The sequence below is a fragment of the Rhea americana genome, unplaced genomic scaffold (assembly GCF_003343005.1).
Source record: "Rhea americana isolate MKP2758 unplaced genomic scaffold, rheAme1 scaffold_445, whole genome shotgun sequence".
Classification (NCBI taxonomy): Eukaryota; Metazoa; Chordata; class Aves; order Rheiformes; family Rheidae; genus Rhea; species Rhea americana.
In genome coordinates this window covers 76,045-91,678 of record NW_028186585.1, presented here as the reverse complement: position 1 = coordinate 91,678, position 15,634 = coordinate 76,045, and the positions used below count along the sequence as shown (strand labels likewise).

The window sequence follows — 15,634 nt, the reverse complement described above, 5'->3', positions numbered from 1 at the left end:
TTGTGAAAAGCAGGGGTTAGGAAGGGGTGGAGAGCAAGGCTTGTGAGCAAGCGCCTCCAGGGCATCTTGCACAGCATGGGCTGAGCATGGTGCAACATTGCATCTCTGGCTGCTTGTGCCTCTTCCCTTCAGGAAAACCACAAAATGCTACGGTTGTGTGGGGTGACCATTCATGGCCTCCAGTGCCCAGCACAGGGCTCAGTGATAGAGCCAGCTGCTGTCCCAGTTCCCTATAAACCAGAGGAATAAATCCCCAGGCCCTGCACTGTCTGACTGGCAGCTCTTGGCATGGCTTAAGGGCCTACAGCACTGCCAGCTGTCTGACTCGGGCACCCACCATGGCTGCAGAAGGGCTCCGTCTCGCCCTTCTCATCCAGCTGTTTTGACCGTGATGAAGATGGCACAGAGAGGATTAGCAGGGATGTGCAAGTCTTGTGATGGGCTGGGACCCATCTTTGACCAGGAGAGACAAGGCTGAGGGAAGGGGAAAGCTGAGAGGTATTGGATGCCTTGGGCTTAGGCACCGTTTTAGCTGGAGTTCACTGGCTCGTTGCTAATCGAGGCTTGGCAAGGGCTGTTTCGCCCCAGCTTTCTGCCTGAAGTCCAGTCATGATACATCGCTAAGCCCATCAACACATCTTGCAGAAATGGTGCTGCAGGACGTGCTGGGGAGCCACAGGGAAGAGGTGTAACATGGAGTTTTGGCCAGTCTTTCAAGGCTTCCCCTCAATTGCTACTGTCTGTCCAGCCTGCATTTCCTTGTAGATTGGGAGTGGGATCTGGGGGGTGCCTGGACATAGTTATGCAGGCTGGAGAAGACCTTCTCTCAAACCCTCCTGCTGTCTCCCTGCCCCACCAAAACAGCACTGACCTGCCCCTGTGCTTCACCAAAACCTTGTCCCCAGAACTAGTGGTGTCAGATGCCAGGTCCCGGGGTTTAGGGCATCTCCCAATACTTGCATCAGGTGGTGACTGGGCAAAATTGGTGTTTGCAGACTCATGTCATGTGAAAACTGGATTCTAAAAAAGTCCTCCATTGGGTGTGGAAATGTTGTGATGGGACATGCTAAGCAGTCTTGGGTCTCTGTCAATGTTTGGCTTTTGGGCTGTAGTCTTTTGGCTTTTAAACATTCCCTCAAAGGGAGGTAACTTGGATTTACCAGGATGGCCAAAAAAAAAAAAAAAAAAAAAACAAAGAAAAAAAAAAAGAAAAAAACCCACCTGCATGTTGTGCTGTTGAGTGTTTGGGTGGTCATTCCCTTCAAAAAACAGTTTGTGGGACAGCCCCAAGTAACAGGCACAATGAAGTGATGAAATCCTTTGGTTTTTTGCTCACTTTGTTCTTTTGCAACAGTGATTTCCTTTATTGTGAACATTTTTGCAAAACAGACCAAAATAATCAAGTGGTAGCACAAGTGCAGTAACAGAGCGCCTCTCCCCCCCCCCCCCCCCCCCMAAAAAAAAAAAAAAAAAAAGAAGTCTCATGGGGGGAAGATGACTCCAAGGAGTCTTGCAGCCAGGTGCTTTTTAAAGGTCCTACAATTGCCCAGCTGCGACAATTTCACAAGGGAGCCAAGGATCCTTCTGCTGATTTCAGCCACAGCCAGGGCTGTCTTTTCAGCCTGGAGCAATGGGCTTATTAGCCAGTTCAGCTGCTCAAGGCCACCTTTGTTTGAGCAGTTAAAAATTGCTGTTATCTTGTGTTCCCCCCCCCCCACCCCCCCAATATCTGCTGCTTGCACTCAGGGCTGAATTCTCAGGCTCCATCTCCCCATCCCATTCCCCTCCCCAGTTGCTCATAATGGACAAAAAGAAAAGGCTTGTGGAGAACTGTTGCCCACACTGGTACGTGAAGAGATCTCCACCAGCACTGCTCCTGCTGCAGCCCAGCTATGCTACTTGTGCACGGCTCTGGCCCACCTCCCAGCTGCAGCTATCACCCCAAACTGGCACCCGACCGCCTTCCTCTCACCTGGGGACGAGAAGGCTCCTTCCTTGTTCTGCCCCCTTGCAGCTGGGCCAGTTCACACCCCAGCTGGATTTGCTTGGTGCTGCTAGGCTGGCAGGGGAAGCTCTTGCTGCAGGGAGGGCTCCTTTGTCACTCTGGCACCCGGTGCCTGTCACGGGGAACTCATTCCCGCAGCGCTGCCTGGTGCAGCTTGTTCTGTGCCAGGGAAGTGCAGCTATCACAAAGGCAGCCTGGTTCAGCAGACGTTGCATGGTGCTGCTTCAACACTCCATTTCCCTGAAGGCTTCAGGATCTTGAAAATTTTGCTTAGGTAAAAATTAGATGCCTAAGGACCATTATTTTTGGTGGAGAGCTGGAACCCAAAGAAATTGCTATGCAGCAGCATTCAATCAGGTTATCTACTGGCCTTACCATGCATCTCAGTTCCAGGTCATTTCTTTTGCTGGTGAGACGCCTCTCCTTTGGAAGAAGCAATCATGAATCATTCCACTTTTTTTCTTGTTCATGCAATCCTGTTAGAAAATAATTTCTCTCCCCAGCAACTGGCCTTGCCATAGGAAATGTCCCTTGTGCTGTGGCTCATTGCTTGTCTTGCCTTTTCAAAAGGTCAGGATGATTTGAGAAAAACTTTAGCTAAGAGGATTTGAAACAATCTATCATCACAGGAGGAAACACCCTTCTGTCCTTTTTGTCCCTGCCAACTTCAGAAGGGCAAAGGACCTGGGGAGACAGTAACGTTTTGCCCACTGACTCCATGAGGTGAAAAAAATCTGAAGCATCATGACTCGCATCTGCAAGTTAACAGCCACTGCCAGCACTAACGTCCAGGACTACTCTTTCAAAGAGACCTCAAGGCTTACTGTGAGGATCCTAAAAGCAGCCAAAGCCACTTGTAGCCAACCAAGACCGAAGGTTTGTATCTGCCTCTCACTGAGACCTCCCACTCCTCAAAGTACTAGGATTAGGGTACTTTGCAGCTCAGTCTTTAATCTTAGGGGCTTTCAAGTTGTCCCACCTTCCAGATCTGACTTCCTTCTCCCTTTACAGGGTCTTCTGCTCAATTTTCTAACCAAGAACTAGAATCCTAGGCAGAAGTCCACCATGACGTCACTTGGGCTGGGATCCTGGCTAGATGATTCTTTTGCTTGTTAGGCAGTACCGCTCCCATTGTGTCCGGTTTTCTTATCTGAACCTGGACTTTGGACAGATACCAGTATTGCAGACACCTAAGCAAGGAGGAGCTTTTCATGGGGATGGTTATCCACTTGGGCAAATTCAGAGCCAACTGAAACATATGCTAAAGGGACCTGTGGAAACTGTCTGATTCCTTTTCTCAAAATCAGAGAGCTTCACTGGTGGATCTCTTAGAAAAGCTTGTATTACAAACCTTGTATTAGATATTAGAAAACCTTGCACCTTCAGCCCTGTGACCCGAGATGAAGCCAGCAGTCTATGCTTGCCATTGATTGCAAGTTTCAACCATGAGTACAGCCGGAGAAGATCCGTGCTGAATAAGGGAACAAAATATGGTTTTCCTGCTCCCACAGATGAAACAGTGCACTGCACTGCTCTGCTTCAGCAAGCTGAGGATGCAGCCTTCTGAGGACATGCAAGGACAGTACATCTCTCTCTGCACATCTGGAAGAAGCTTGCAGTCCAAGGGCAGGCTTTATTTGCATGGGTTTCATAGGGCTGGCTTCAGAAAGCTCCCTCCGGTCTTGTAGGGAAAGCAGCACAAGAAAGCTGACAGATGCTGGATTTCTCCTAGTCAGACTGTAAATACAGGATGCAGCCCAGGAAGCTCCCCTCCTCATGGAAATCTGAGTCTGAAGCCAAAAAGGAAGAGACCAGGTGCTGTCAGGGAGATAGAGCCCGCAGTAGGCTGGCATTCACCTGGCTGTTAACGGGGTACAAGGCCAAAAAGGGTATTATACTATGCAGACAAATGAACACACTTTCCATCCCGCACCTTCCACCCCCGTTAGCTTCTCTTTCCAGGCCGTTTTTCTCCAATCCTTTCCCACTCCAAAGTAGGGAAGGTCAGTAGCTGCAAAAGGTATGCCAACTTCCCAAGTGCTTGGCTCAGGTAGGGCACTGGTTTGTCCTGCCCTGCAGAGTTGGCCGCACCGTCCCCCTGCAGGAGGGTTAATCCGGAAGTTGGAGAGGAACCAGTCACTGACCAAGGGGAGGGAAACCCCATTTATTTAGGCTATTAGAATTTGGCACGCACAGAACATATCACAGTAACACACTGGAGGCTAAGGGTTTTTTTTTTTTTTTTTTTTTCTCTACAGACATACAGGAAAACTCTATGCAACTCCCATGTACAGATTACACAAAAGGAAACAGCTTTAATCAATCATTGGTGAATCATGGAAGCTTCAAGATCTCTGTAGCTGGCACAGGAATGTTCTCTGCCCCCCCTCCCCCCCATACAAAAGGCATTTCAGATCAAACTCTCTAGTAGGTGATATCTCCATGCATTTCTACAGAATTAAAGAAGCTAACAGACAAAAAGCCCAGATCAAGCCATATTAATCAGACTGGTTGGTTCTAAGTTAAATCAACAGTAATTATGGACAAATGGACCAAGTGACCAAAGACTGGGACTGAGAACACCACTTACAAGAGATCCAAGTGGTTCCTTCTCTTTGTACTATACATAACTGGAGAGTTCTGAAGTAAGAGTCTGCATTTGTAAAAGCCTTAGAAACATCCAATCATCTAGTAAGTGTGTATTAGTGAAACTAAGGTAGTTCTAAATTAAACTATGTGGATAGAAAAGCAATTTTTATAGAATCATTCAGGCTGGAAGGGACCTCAAGACACTTCATCGTAAGAAAATTGCACCTGTAGAACAAGTGAATTTTTAGATATTACTACAGCACAATGAGGTTTACAAGACAGTGGATTAGGACTATTTCTCCAGAAAAGTGTGCCAGTTTGTATCTTTAACTGCATGATTAGGCTGTATTAGGACTGCTCTGCAACCACAAGTGCTAAGTATTTAACCCAGTTTTGGTGCCAACAGGTTGCTTTAACATAAAACCTGAAATCTGTAGTTAAAGTTATTTTAAACAGTTACAGGGGAAGATTTCAAAGTTTGGCAGTTTGGCCAGTAGCCTCAAAAAATTGTCTGAGTTTTGTTTGTTACAATTTAGAACAAAAAGGATAGGAATCAGATTGCTCTCACTCACCCTTTCATTCTGTATCGTACTGCAGCACTGGACCAAAATTTTTGGAGACCTTTAGTGTTAATCCACCAGGGACAATATTGGGCTGGACAACCAATGCAAATATTAATACACCAAGATAAATCCTTAGACTTGATTTATTTAGGGTCATTTGTACATACGAGCTACATCTCCAAAATCTACTTTATTCTACAAGACAGCTTCCCTACAGTTAGTGAAACCCTTGCCTAGAATGGTTGCTTTACATAACTGATATATTAAAACATGGAATGCTTGTAGAGTTGTGGCACTGTATGACATCTACACAGGACTTCCTTCAAAAGCTACGACTAGGGAGCCTCCTAGCTTCTCAGCAATACAAGCTCGGTTGAGGTCCTCTGGCCCATTTGCTTGGCATTCATGCTTTATGCCTAAAAGAAGAGGCAAAACACTCAATAATGCAGCATTTCAATATGCTAATAAACAATCAGAAAACATACTTGGTAGTAGTATTAGAACAGACAGTCTAGTCATTTAAGCAAGCAAGTTCTGCCTTATCTCATAAGACCTAAAGCAAACGGGTATTCTTTTTCTTTGATATGTCACAGGAGATGTCTGACTGCACATTAAATACACAAGGTATCGATGCAGAATTATCAAGAATAAAGTTTCCACTAGATCAACACTCAAATCTTCCGCCTTTTTATTCCAAGCTACATTGTGAGTAAATCTGTCTCATTTCTAGTCCTGCCCTGGATATGGCAGCTGCAGGAGCTAAACACAAGCAATAAGATGGCTGACTTGGCTCCTGTCTCTGGAAAGACGGGTGAAAGGATGAAAGTGGGAACTCTGTGGGTAGACACCGGAAAGACTTTGCTGTTATGAGGAATTAACAGTTTTGAAGCGGAGGAGGGACTCAATCCAACCTTGCCTTATGTGGAGAAAAGCGAAAAAAGCACAGGATATTTTTTCCATCTTCCACATGTGCGGGACACAACAGTATCTATTCCTGACTAGTTCCAATCCATTGGTGAGTTGTCTTGGGAATGCTGACTGGTGCTGCTGCACAGTGCTCTTGCCTTTCTGACACTTCAAAACTTTGCACTAGTGCAAGCCCAAAGGAACTGAAGGGGTCAATACTAATCTGCTAAGAGCCATCATAGTGATTTCTTTAGAACAGTATTTCTTAATGCTGCACCTCCTTGACTGGGAGCTCCCTAACATGGAGTTTCGCTTCTGCATTGGGACGTGCAATCTATATTGCAGTGAATAATCAGAACTGTATCTACACATCAAGTTGACTTTTAAATACTGCAGTACAGTGAGTTTACAAGATTCTGTATTTCAACAGTCGAAGGGCTCGATGTCCTCTGTCACAGACGCTGCTCTTAACAAAATCCAGTTCAGTGTTAAGAATGTAGTATGTTCTAAGCTGTATGATGCAGATGTGTTGCTCTGTTCTGTACAGCTGTGGTTTCACACACTGCAATGCCCGCTCTTGTCCTAAGACAAAGGTCTGAGCATACTTCTACTGCCTGTAAAATTCAGTCAAACCCTATAGTGGGGAGTTTATTTTAGCCCTGCCACAAGGCATTTCAACTGTGAAGTTCTCACCTGTTAGTGGCATCTTTTTTCTTTTTTTTTTTTTGGGGGGGGGGGGAGGCAAAGCCACTCAGCCAACACTTAAGCTTTACTACGTAAGCATTCTAAGGCACGTGGCACAGCTAGAAGCACTAGCTGTATTACATACCTTGAAACTTCTTTTTGATTGCATCCTTGGAGCTTGCGTAGATCATCTTACTTTTGAGAGGTGCCTGTTCTGGTGCCCTAGTGGGGTACACCCAAAGAGAAAGCAATTAATGACATATAGTAGCCAGCACAGACAGAAGCAGTATCCCACTATGAGCAAGTGGGACGTTTCCTAGCTGCAACTTGGAATACAGGCATCAGGCCGTCATGATAGCTGCTTCTGCCGTCTTGCATGCCTGGGCAATACAAACACTCACAGACCTCACCTACAATCCTCGGACTTCATGCTAGAAATGAGTTAGAAATACGGCTTACCATAAGAAAAACATCAGCTCTTCTTTTTTGGATTCCTTGGTCTCAAAGCTTGCATCATACAAGGCATAACGGCAATCCTTCTCGGGAAGCATCTGCACAAAGTGCTTGAAAGGGTCGGTAACTGTCACACCGACATCTCCCACTAGAATCTCTTTGCCTTCTTCCACGATAATGCACTTTTTGTCTGGACTGAGGCAGAAGATGACAGCCTTCTTCCTCTTCTTAATTTCCTCAGGCGTGGAGCATTTCCGCACTTTCATATCATAGAAGATGCGGCATACCTCATCAGCAACTTGTACTCCAGATGCCTGCAGAGACAAAACAGACCTTTAGGGCTACTACTGCAAAGTTTCATAACTGTGTTATTGTACTGCCTGCCTTAAATCTGAGGCCATAAGACAAGTGATATTGGCAATAGTTACCAATGGCCTGAGTGTCAAATTAGAAAAGACCACAGGCCCTCCTATTCCGGGCTAAGTTAAGAATCTAGAGTCCTGAAGCTGGCCACAGCCCGCCGCCAAACTAAAATGATTCTAAAGAAGTCACAGTCCTGCTTATACTGAGACACTATTTTGGAGCAGCTTTACATGCATGCCTCCACTACCCTGAAGACCCAGTTGTGGCAGATCCTATGACACTGCAACAGCTTAATTTTGTTATCCATTTCAGGATGGCTAGATATTTGCTAAGTCTACAAGGATCACTGTACAAAGTTTCCTATTCATTTCCAGCATGCTTGTGATCAGATTTCGAAACATTACGTAAAGCATGGCCAAATTCCATGCTTGTCACATTTATTTGATTTAGAGATCAAAAGTCATGTAGCAGGGTATTGGGATGCACAGTTTTTAGCTGTGAACAAGAAAGCCTTTAGGGTTTTAGAAGGTGGGGTTCCCCCCCCCCCCTTTGGAAGTCTGAGGGGAAATTACTTAGTAGCACGCTCCTGTGTTAGGTGTCATAGGAGGTGTAGATACAGCATTAGGGACCTAATCCTAAAAGCAACTGCACAGATTAAAGAGGACAAGACCTAGCAAGAATGACAGGAAGTTGAACTGCATTTTCAGTGTGTGCTGGTTTTTTTGAGAAGGTTGAAAGGAAACAGAGGTGGCAGGGTAGAGGCATTTGTACCTGAGTTTTATTCTCAGAGTGCAGCAAAGCTTGAGAGCTTAAAGGCAGCTGTGTAACAGGGGAATGCTGCAAATACGGGTGCCACACTGCAAATAGAGAATGCTAGAACAACATGCCTAGACAGTAGAAAGCAAACTGAAACCTGTCCAGCAGTCATTTGCATCTGTTCAACACTGCATGCAGTGTAAACAGTGAGACTTCTGTCTAATACTGCTTCTTCCCCTACTGCTTCTGGCTCTTCCAGATTCAAATGACCTTATTCTCAGAAATGGCAATTCATATCTCAGACAGAAAGCCACCCTCCTCCCTCTGGGTAAATGGTTACACGTCACTGTTACAAGCATAGTCAGCATGACTAAATAGTCAGGTAAAGCCAATGTGGGAGATATTAACTGAAAAAGAGACTAAAGGTTGCTCTTTGTCTAGCTTTCCTCTAATCCCAGCACCAAAATGTCTGCTCTACAGATTCATTTGCCAGGGACGCTATCCCTTGCTTAGAGGGGAAGTATTTTAAAGAAACAGCACAGTTCAGCTGCAGAACCAGGGAAGTCAGTGGTGAAGGTGAACTCAAAACAAGGTGCCCAGAGAGGTTGTGGAGTCTCCTTCTCTGGAGATATTCAAAATCCACCTGGACACAATCCTGTCTAACATGCTCTAGGTGACCGTGATTGAGCAGAGAGTTTGGGCTAGATGATCTCCAGAGGTTCCTTCCAACCTCAACCATTCTGTGACTTTGTAACTGCTTAGTGCTAACTTTCAGACACCTGTCCTTGAGACACAGTTATTGACTTGGACAACTACTTAATGTATTTTTGAAAGCCTCAAACCAATGCCCACCATGCACTATTATGACATAGGACCTCAGATGAGTCCAGATTCTTCTTTCTTCTCCCTCCCCCGCCTTCTGTAGTTTCCAATAGCTGGCATAGTTTTGCTAACCCAATGAAGGCAGGTCCAGGGCTGTTCCAAGCACATAGCTGGCATATGCAGACACAGACAGCAGAATCTATTATCATCGAGTCTGCCCTGATTTTGCACAACCAGCACTTGGGAGATTTAGATGTCAATCTCATACAGTAGCAAACCTGAGACAGAAGCTTTTTTCCAGTATGGAGAATAGTGCTCTTTAAAGGTTTACTCAAACACAAAAGGGCCTCCCTCAAGGTTTACAATGCACGGCTTGTCTATTAGGGATAATCTACCTAGAATTCCTCTGCATTTACTTTGGGGTAGAGGCATACATACAGAAAAGGGAATAAGTCACTGTGCCTCAGCTGCTTGGCAGGCAGCCATCCTTCTGCATATCTTCAATATGGTCAAGGAAAATAAGTGGAGAAAGCTTATTCCGGGATAAATTCAAGTGAAAGTGCAAACACTAAGCAAAGTGCCTCATTCCCATGCTCAGCTCTTCCATACAGAGGGACTGTACTTTGTCATATTGTGTCATTGAGGGCTAATGAGGCATATAGGTTTTCCCCTCCAGTTTCTGAACCCCTGCAGTTGGTGTTAGCTTAAGAGCTCTTTATAAAGACTAAATATATAAGGTTGCCCTAATAAAGTAAAGAGTGGAGTGACTAAAACTAGTGCATCATTCACTAAGGACAAATCTACAAGTGAATGCAGGACAACTGTTTTTCCCTGAGGTTTGTCTTTTAGCTAATGACATCTCAGTAGTAGACAGCAGATATTATCATTCCTACATACATCTATCCATACCTGTCTATATGCCAGTATATAGATTTGCAAGAAGCTTAAGATTTCAAGTAGAAAACGATTAGAAACACTGAACTATCCAGGGAATGAGGAGCCTTGTAATCCTATGAAAGTAGATAATGTCACCTGGCTCTGCCTTTATCAATTCTGGATCTTTGCTCCAAGATCACAACACCCAACTCTTCTGCATCAATTCCTGCAATCAACATCTTACTCAGAGGAGGTTAATACTTAACAGGGAGTTAATAACTTAAAGGAGTCTGAAGGAAGCAGCAGCAATGGAGCTGCAAGTTGATGCAAACTGAGCGGCCAAAAGCATACACTTGTGTTATTGCAGAGCCAGAAACACATCTCCAAGTTGGGAAACAAATTGTTTCCTTATAAAGAAATTGAATACTGCTGGCAAGTTGGTTCAAATTCCAAAAATGTTGAGAGTATTCCGTCTGGAAACTCAAATTCACTGCTAATCCACAGTAGGTAACTGGGACCAACCAGAAGCACAAGGAACAACACTCAAAACACATTTTTAATTTTTCAAAGCAAAAGCCAATGCTACTCCTTTCACAGCTGCTCTCCTTTCACAGCTGCTGTACAGCCCCTGGATTTATTATACAGGCTGATACCAGCAGCTATTATACTGCTAGGGACAATGTGCATTTGTTTTCTAAGAAAACCCTATAGCTGTGTCACAATATGGGTTGAAATGAACCAAGAAATTAAATATATTTGAAACCTACTGCTCTAGATTTTTAACACTTAACTTGCACTCATGATGTAACTAATTGCTTCCAAAAAAAGAGGATATAATTCTGTAACTTCAAGTTCCCTCTCCAAGTAGATTTGCACCAGTTAGGTTGGCTTTGTAAACATCATTAAAAAGGAAAAAAAAACATAAAGCCTAGGCAGGTTTTGTTGCAACTTGGCTGCAGTTATTCTGTGTAGGGCAGCAAGAGAATGACTGTTAAGGGCACTGGAATAAGGGGAAATACTACACTTAAAAGTACCTGTTTTCAGTCCACATTTTAACCACTTCTCTGCTGATCTGTCCAGAAGAACAGCTAGTGAGACACCCCCACTCCATCAGTAACGACAGAATAAATGTTCATTTGTTAGTCTAAATTTTTCCTTTGGCCCAAATATTGTTCTGCTTAGAAGATTCAAAACAGCACATTTATTATTATCTTGCGCATTTTGGCTTGAATGCTGCACTAACAGAAACTGCTTGGTTCTGTTCCATGTTCAGTACTAAAGCAGTTATCCAAATTTGGTCTACATATATGGGTTGCTGTACACTGAGCAGTATAAGCTGCATGTATTCAAAGAATACAAGTTGATTACATTCTGATGCAGGGGACAGACTGACCCTGCAACACAGATAACACCAGCTTAAATTGTTCTCAGGATATAGCTACAAAGAACTGGCTACACTCAGGGAGGAACCCGTTTCTGTAGCTCTTCAGGGTCTTTATGAAGGTGCCTGCTAAGCTAAATGAAACACGGAAGCAGCAAGGAAGCAAGCCACCTAATTAGCAGACGGAAAAACGAAGAGGCAGTAGAGTATATTCAGGGAGATCTATAGGTCTGCTCTAAGGAAGTTCTGTAGCAAAAATTATTTTTTTTCCCAAAGCTTTCTGCAGCTATTGCAAAAGTGGCATATCTTGTGGGCTATATGGAATTGTAAAATTTTTCTGGATCCCTAGTACCAGTGCCTGCTTTGTATTTTCATACAGATTGCTGTAGGCACATGAGGTAATGGTTGCATTAAATGCCTTGTCAGCACGCACTGCAGTAGCATAGCATTTCTTACTCCTTTCACAAAGCCACGATGTTCCTGCCTTAAGGGCAAAGCAATGCAGAAACCATCCCTAATCCCACAATGCAGAGAGCAGTTTCTAGCTTGCAGTCTTTCAACTGCAGTAGTTGTATCCAGCTGACTCCATTAACAGCTTCCAGTATCTTGCCCTCATCACCAACTACTCTAAAACTGAAATTTAATATAAAATGGGACCTTTGAGTGATATAAAGGAAGAGGAAATTTTCACATTAACCCAAACTTAAAAAAAAAAAAAAAAAAAAAAAAGAAGAAGAAGAAGGTTCCCTACACAGAGGAAAAAAAAAGTTCAAGCAGCATGACAGATGCCTGATAAACTGGATTTGTAGTAAGCCTGTATTCCAGTGCAACTCTGACATGGTGAAATTGGTCTTGTGTTTCATTACAAAGCACAGTGAACTCAGTATTTTCCTCCTTGAGTATTTAAGCTATTTTAGAAAAAAAAAAAAAGTCTTTGTTCTCCCTGCAAGACAGCCAAGAAGGTTTTAAATGAATGACTCTGAACTTGTCCTCAGAAAAACTAAGAACTGAATTTGTCTTTAAATACTGACAATTTCACAGTGTGAGTTCTCTTCCTTGTGATCAGAGCCTAAAAGCCCTCCACAGTGACGTCTGTTATCTACAGAAACATTTTGAAGAGCCAGTTTTGGACTTGTTTTATTTAGGAACCATGCATGCACACATCGCATTTACCGGTGTGGATTAGCTACAGCCTCTCAAGAGCAACTTCTGCTTCTTGGAAAAGCATTATGATTTTTTTCAGAATTTCACCCAGAGCATATATTCCTCAAATATTCCTGGTTTAATTGTTCGCTAGTCAAATTACTAGCACATACTTAGTTCTCAGTTTTGTGCAAATACCATGTTCCCGCTAGGCCTGGCATACCCTCCTCTCCATCTATTTTCAAAATGCTGCCACCACCCGCTGTCCATGCTGCCAGAATTGTTCTGTCCATGCTGCCAGAATTGTTCGTGTAACCACATGGCATTTCCATCTGGCTCAGTGATGTGTCACAGGACAGCCCTGTGACAAACATTTTTTCAGTTAAAACCATTACCATGCAACTGTTCTGGGATAGTGCCCTTACCAAAGCTGCTTACCAAAAGGTTACAACTAAAATGTGCGATGGTCTACAACTTGACTGAAAATACGGGGAGTTAAAAATCTAAGGATCTTCAATATTACTTTGCTTTCTATCTGTACCAGAGCACTCAAGAAAACCCTATTTGTATCACCACTCTCACTTTATTGAGTAGGGAAGGAGGCAACACACAGAGCGACTAATTTGACTTCACCCCAAAGGCCAGCTCCACTCCAGGAACACCACCGATCTCCACAGTCCCAACGGGCTTATTGCCTCTGCTACCTATAGCTGGATAGTTCAGACATCCGCTTTTATACCAGGCAGTCTATGCCACTGAAAAAGGCCCAAGCTTTGATTCAGATCTGAAGCACGAAAGGAAACATAACTGCCTTTTTACTGCCTGTTGTGTAAGAGACCATTATTTACACACCATAAAACAGCAAAAAGTACAGAGTTATTTGCATATCACTTGTAGGCAGATCTTGCCAGCTGGACTGAAGTGTTTTATTTTGCCTTATTTGGTCTCTTATTTGGGGTGAAGCGGGAGGAAATCAGAAGTCTATTCAGCCTCTTTTTTTTCCTTGCCAAAGAAAAGAAAGAAAAAAAGATTCTCATCTAGACAAGAATAGATGAGGAAGAGAACAATTACAAAAAAGCAGAAAGAAATTCTCTTGGCGCTTTCAGCCTAATAGGAAAAGATCATCTTCTCTCAGCTCCAAAGAAGCACACTCCAAATGATTATTAAGGTAGGCAGCATACACAATGCCCATAAAGAAGGGCAATCCTAGCTACATTTTTGAAAAAGCAAGAAGCATGGTAGCTAGTGGCAGGGCAGTAGCTTTGAGCAGTACCCATTCGTGTGTTGAAACATGCATTTAGAAAGCGACAGGAGTGCAAGCTGGTACACAACAGAACACTTACATGAACGCAAAGCTTCTTAGAAAGAAGCTATCAAGAGCCCAAGAGTCAGTAAAAATTTCCTTGTGGTCCACCAGACACCTAATGTAACCCAAAGCTCATCCTTAAAAATAGCTTTTGAAGGCCTCTTCTAGGCATCTTAAAGGGTTGTTATCAAGGTATCCTTTCTTGGAGATAGCTGCAAATATGGAACAGATAGGCAAGTGAAAGCTCAGATCAGCCTTAGATGCAAGTTCTGGCTGTCCATGGTCTTTGCAGCAGGAGATCTGAGGTCAGCCTTTGCTTCCCTAGGAAGTTTCTTGATAGTGATTTTCTGACAGGGCAAGTGGGAACATGCCAGTGACACCCACACTACCAATTGTCAGGAGGCTGTAATCTTGTATATGAAGCATATGTACCCAGCAACTACACAGATTTGGGAATGGTAGAGACTAACAACTAAGAAAAATAATTTGCATAGTCTTCCAAAGACCATGGAATCATTTAATCTGTAGCAAAGAAACCAAACCTTATAGTAAAAGTTATTTGGCACATAAAAGCAGAAAATCCAAAGCTCTTTTGCTTTCAAGTTATGTTCTCCTGCTGGCGTCACTGTACTTTGCCAGAAGGCCTGCACTCTTTGCCTACAAGCAAGTTTGTGTGTTACTAATGGAAACCATCTTAAAAAAAAAAGAAAAAAAAAACACCTAGACTCTGTTCCAAAAAGGTGATCACTATGAAAAATACTAGTTTTGACTGACTGGGGAATTGTCTAGTTCTGAAGCAAGATGAAGCCTGACACATTGAATAGTCATTCTAGGTTTGCATACTGCAGAGGTAGTAGCTAGCTTGTTCAGACAAGCCTATTTCAAGCAAAAGCTGCAAGACTTGTCAGACTTTTAGCAGCTTCATCTGCAGCTTCCATTAGCTATGTTCCATGCTGCAGACACATCCTAGAGAGATGCTTTAACTCGTCTTTTTTGTTTGTTTGTTTTTTAAGAAGGAGATTAGTAGTACATCTTGTCAGCTGGCTCTGTGCAAAATAAAAAGTTTTGCTGTATGTAGGCTTAAATATGCAATCCCTCCAATAATGGCAATAGACCTAGCAAAGTACGTTAAAACACACAATTGTTTGTTGCCGGACAAGTGTTTGTGCACGACTCAAGCCAAAACAGGAGAGCAGCTAAAACCACGAGACAATTCAAGTGAATTTGTCAATCTCAGTAGTTGGAGTTAAATAAAGATGCAAACTTGTAGTCGAGGGAATCGAATGGCAGAACTGCAGAAAATGAGCTATACTAAAGCGTAATGGCTGTTGGGTCTATTCCAGCCTGTTTATTAAAGGAGTCCTTTGCGTTTTTTCTTTTTTGTGTGTGCGTATGGAAAGCCAACAAAAACAAGCAAGTCGCGGTGTACATTCAGTACGTTTTCACCGTTCCTCAGTTCCCTGCATTGCACGTGGGAACTGCACAAACAGAAAAATCCCTGTAGCGCCTGCGGTACGAGCCCTCGGCATCGGAGGCTCCTCGGCTGCACGGCGGCTGCATTCGCCCTGCCGCCGAGTCTGCTGCGCCCTTTTGTTCGCCGCGAGGATCGTGGACTCCAGCCGCGCCCGATTAAGGGCGGCCCCGCAGCGGAAGCTTCGGCACCCCTCACCGCCGCGTCCGGGCGCCGGCAGCCCGCGCCGCCCGCCGCCGCTTTCTAGGCCAGGCCCGCAGCGCCGCGGCCTCGCGGAAGATGGCTCCGGGCCGCCCGGGCGGATGCGGCCGCGGCC

General features: G+C 44.1%; 1 protein-coding gene across 1 annotated transcript in view; it reads right to left on the bottom strand.

Moving 5' to 3' along the window:
* Positions 1–5,282: 5,282 nt before the first annotated feature.
* DSTN (destrin, actin depolymerizing factor) overlaps positions 5,283–15,634 on the bottom strand; it is an 11,089-nt gene continuing 737 nt past the window's right edge. The window contains exons 2-4 of the mRNA XM_085315950.1: positions 7,207–7,514; positions 6,893–6,969; positions 5,283–5,573 (exon numbers count right to left, since the gene is read on the bottom strand). Of these exons, the coding sequence (XP_085172076.1) occupies positions 5,464–5,573; positions 6,893–6,969; positions 7,207–7,514 (495 nt within the window). The 3' untranslated portion in view covers positions 5,283–5,463. The remainder of the gene's footprint in view (positions 5,574–6,892; positions 6,970–7,206; positions 7,515–15,634) is intronic.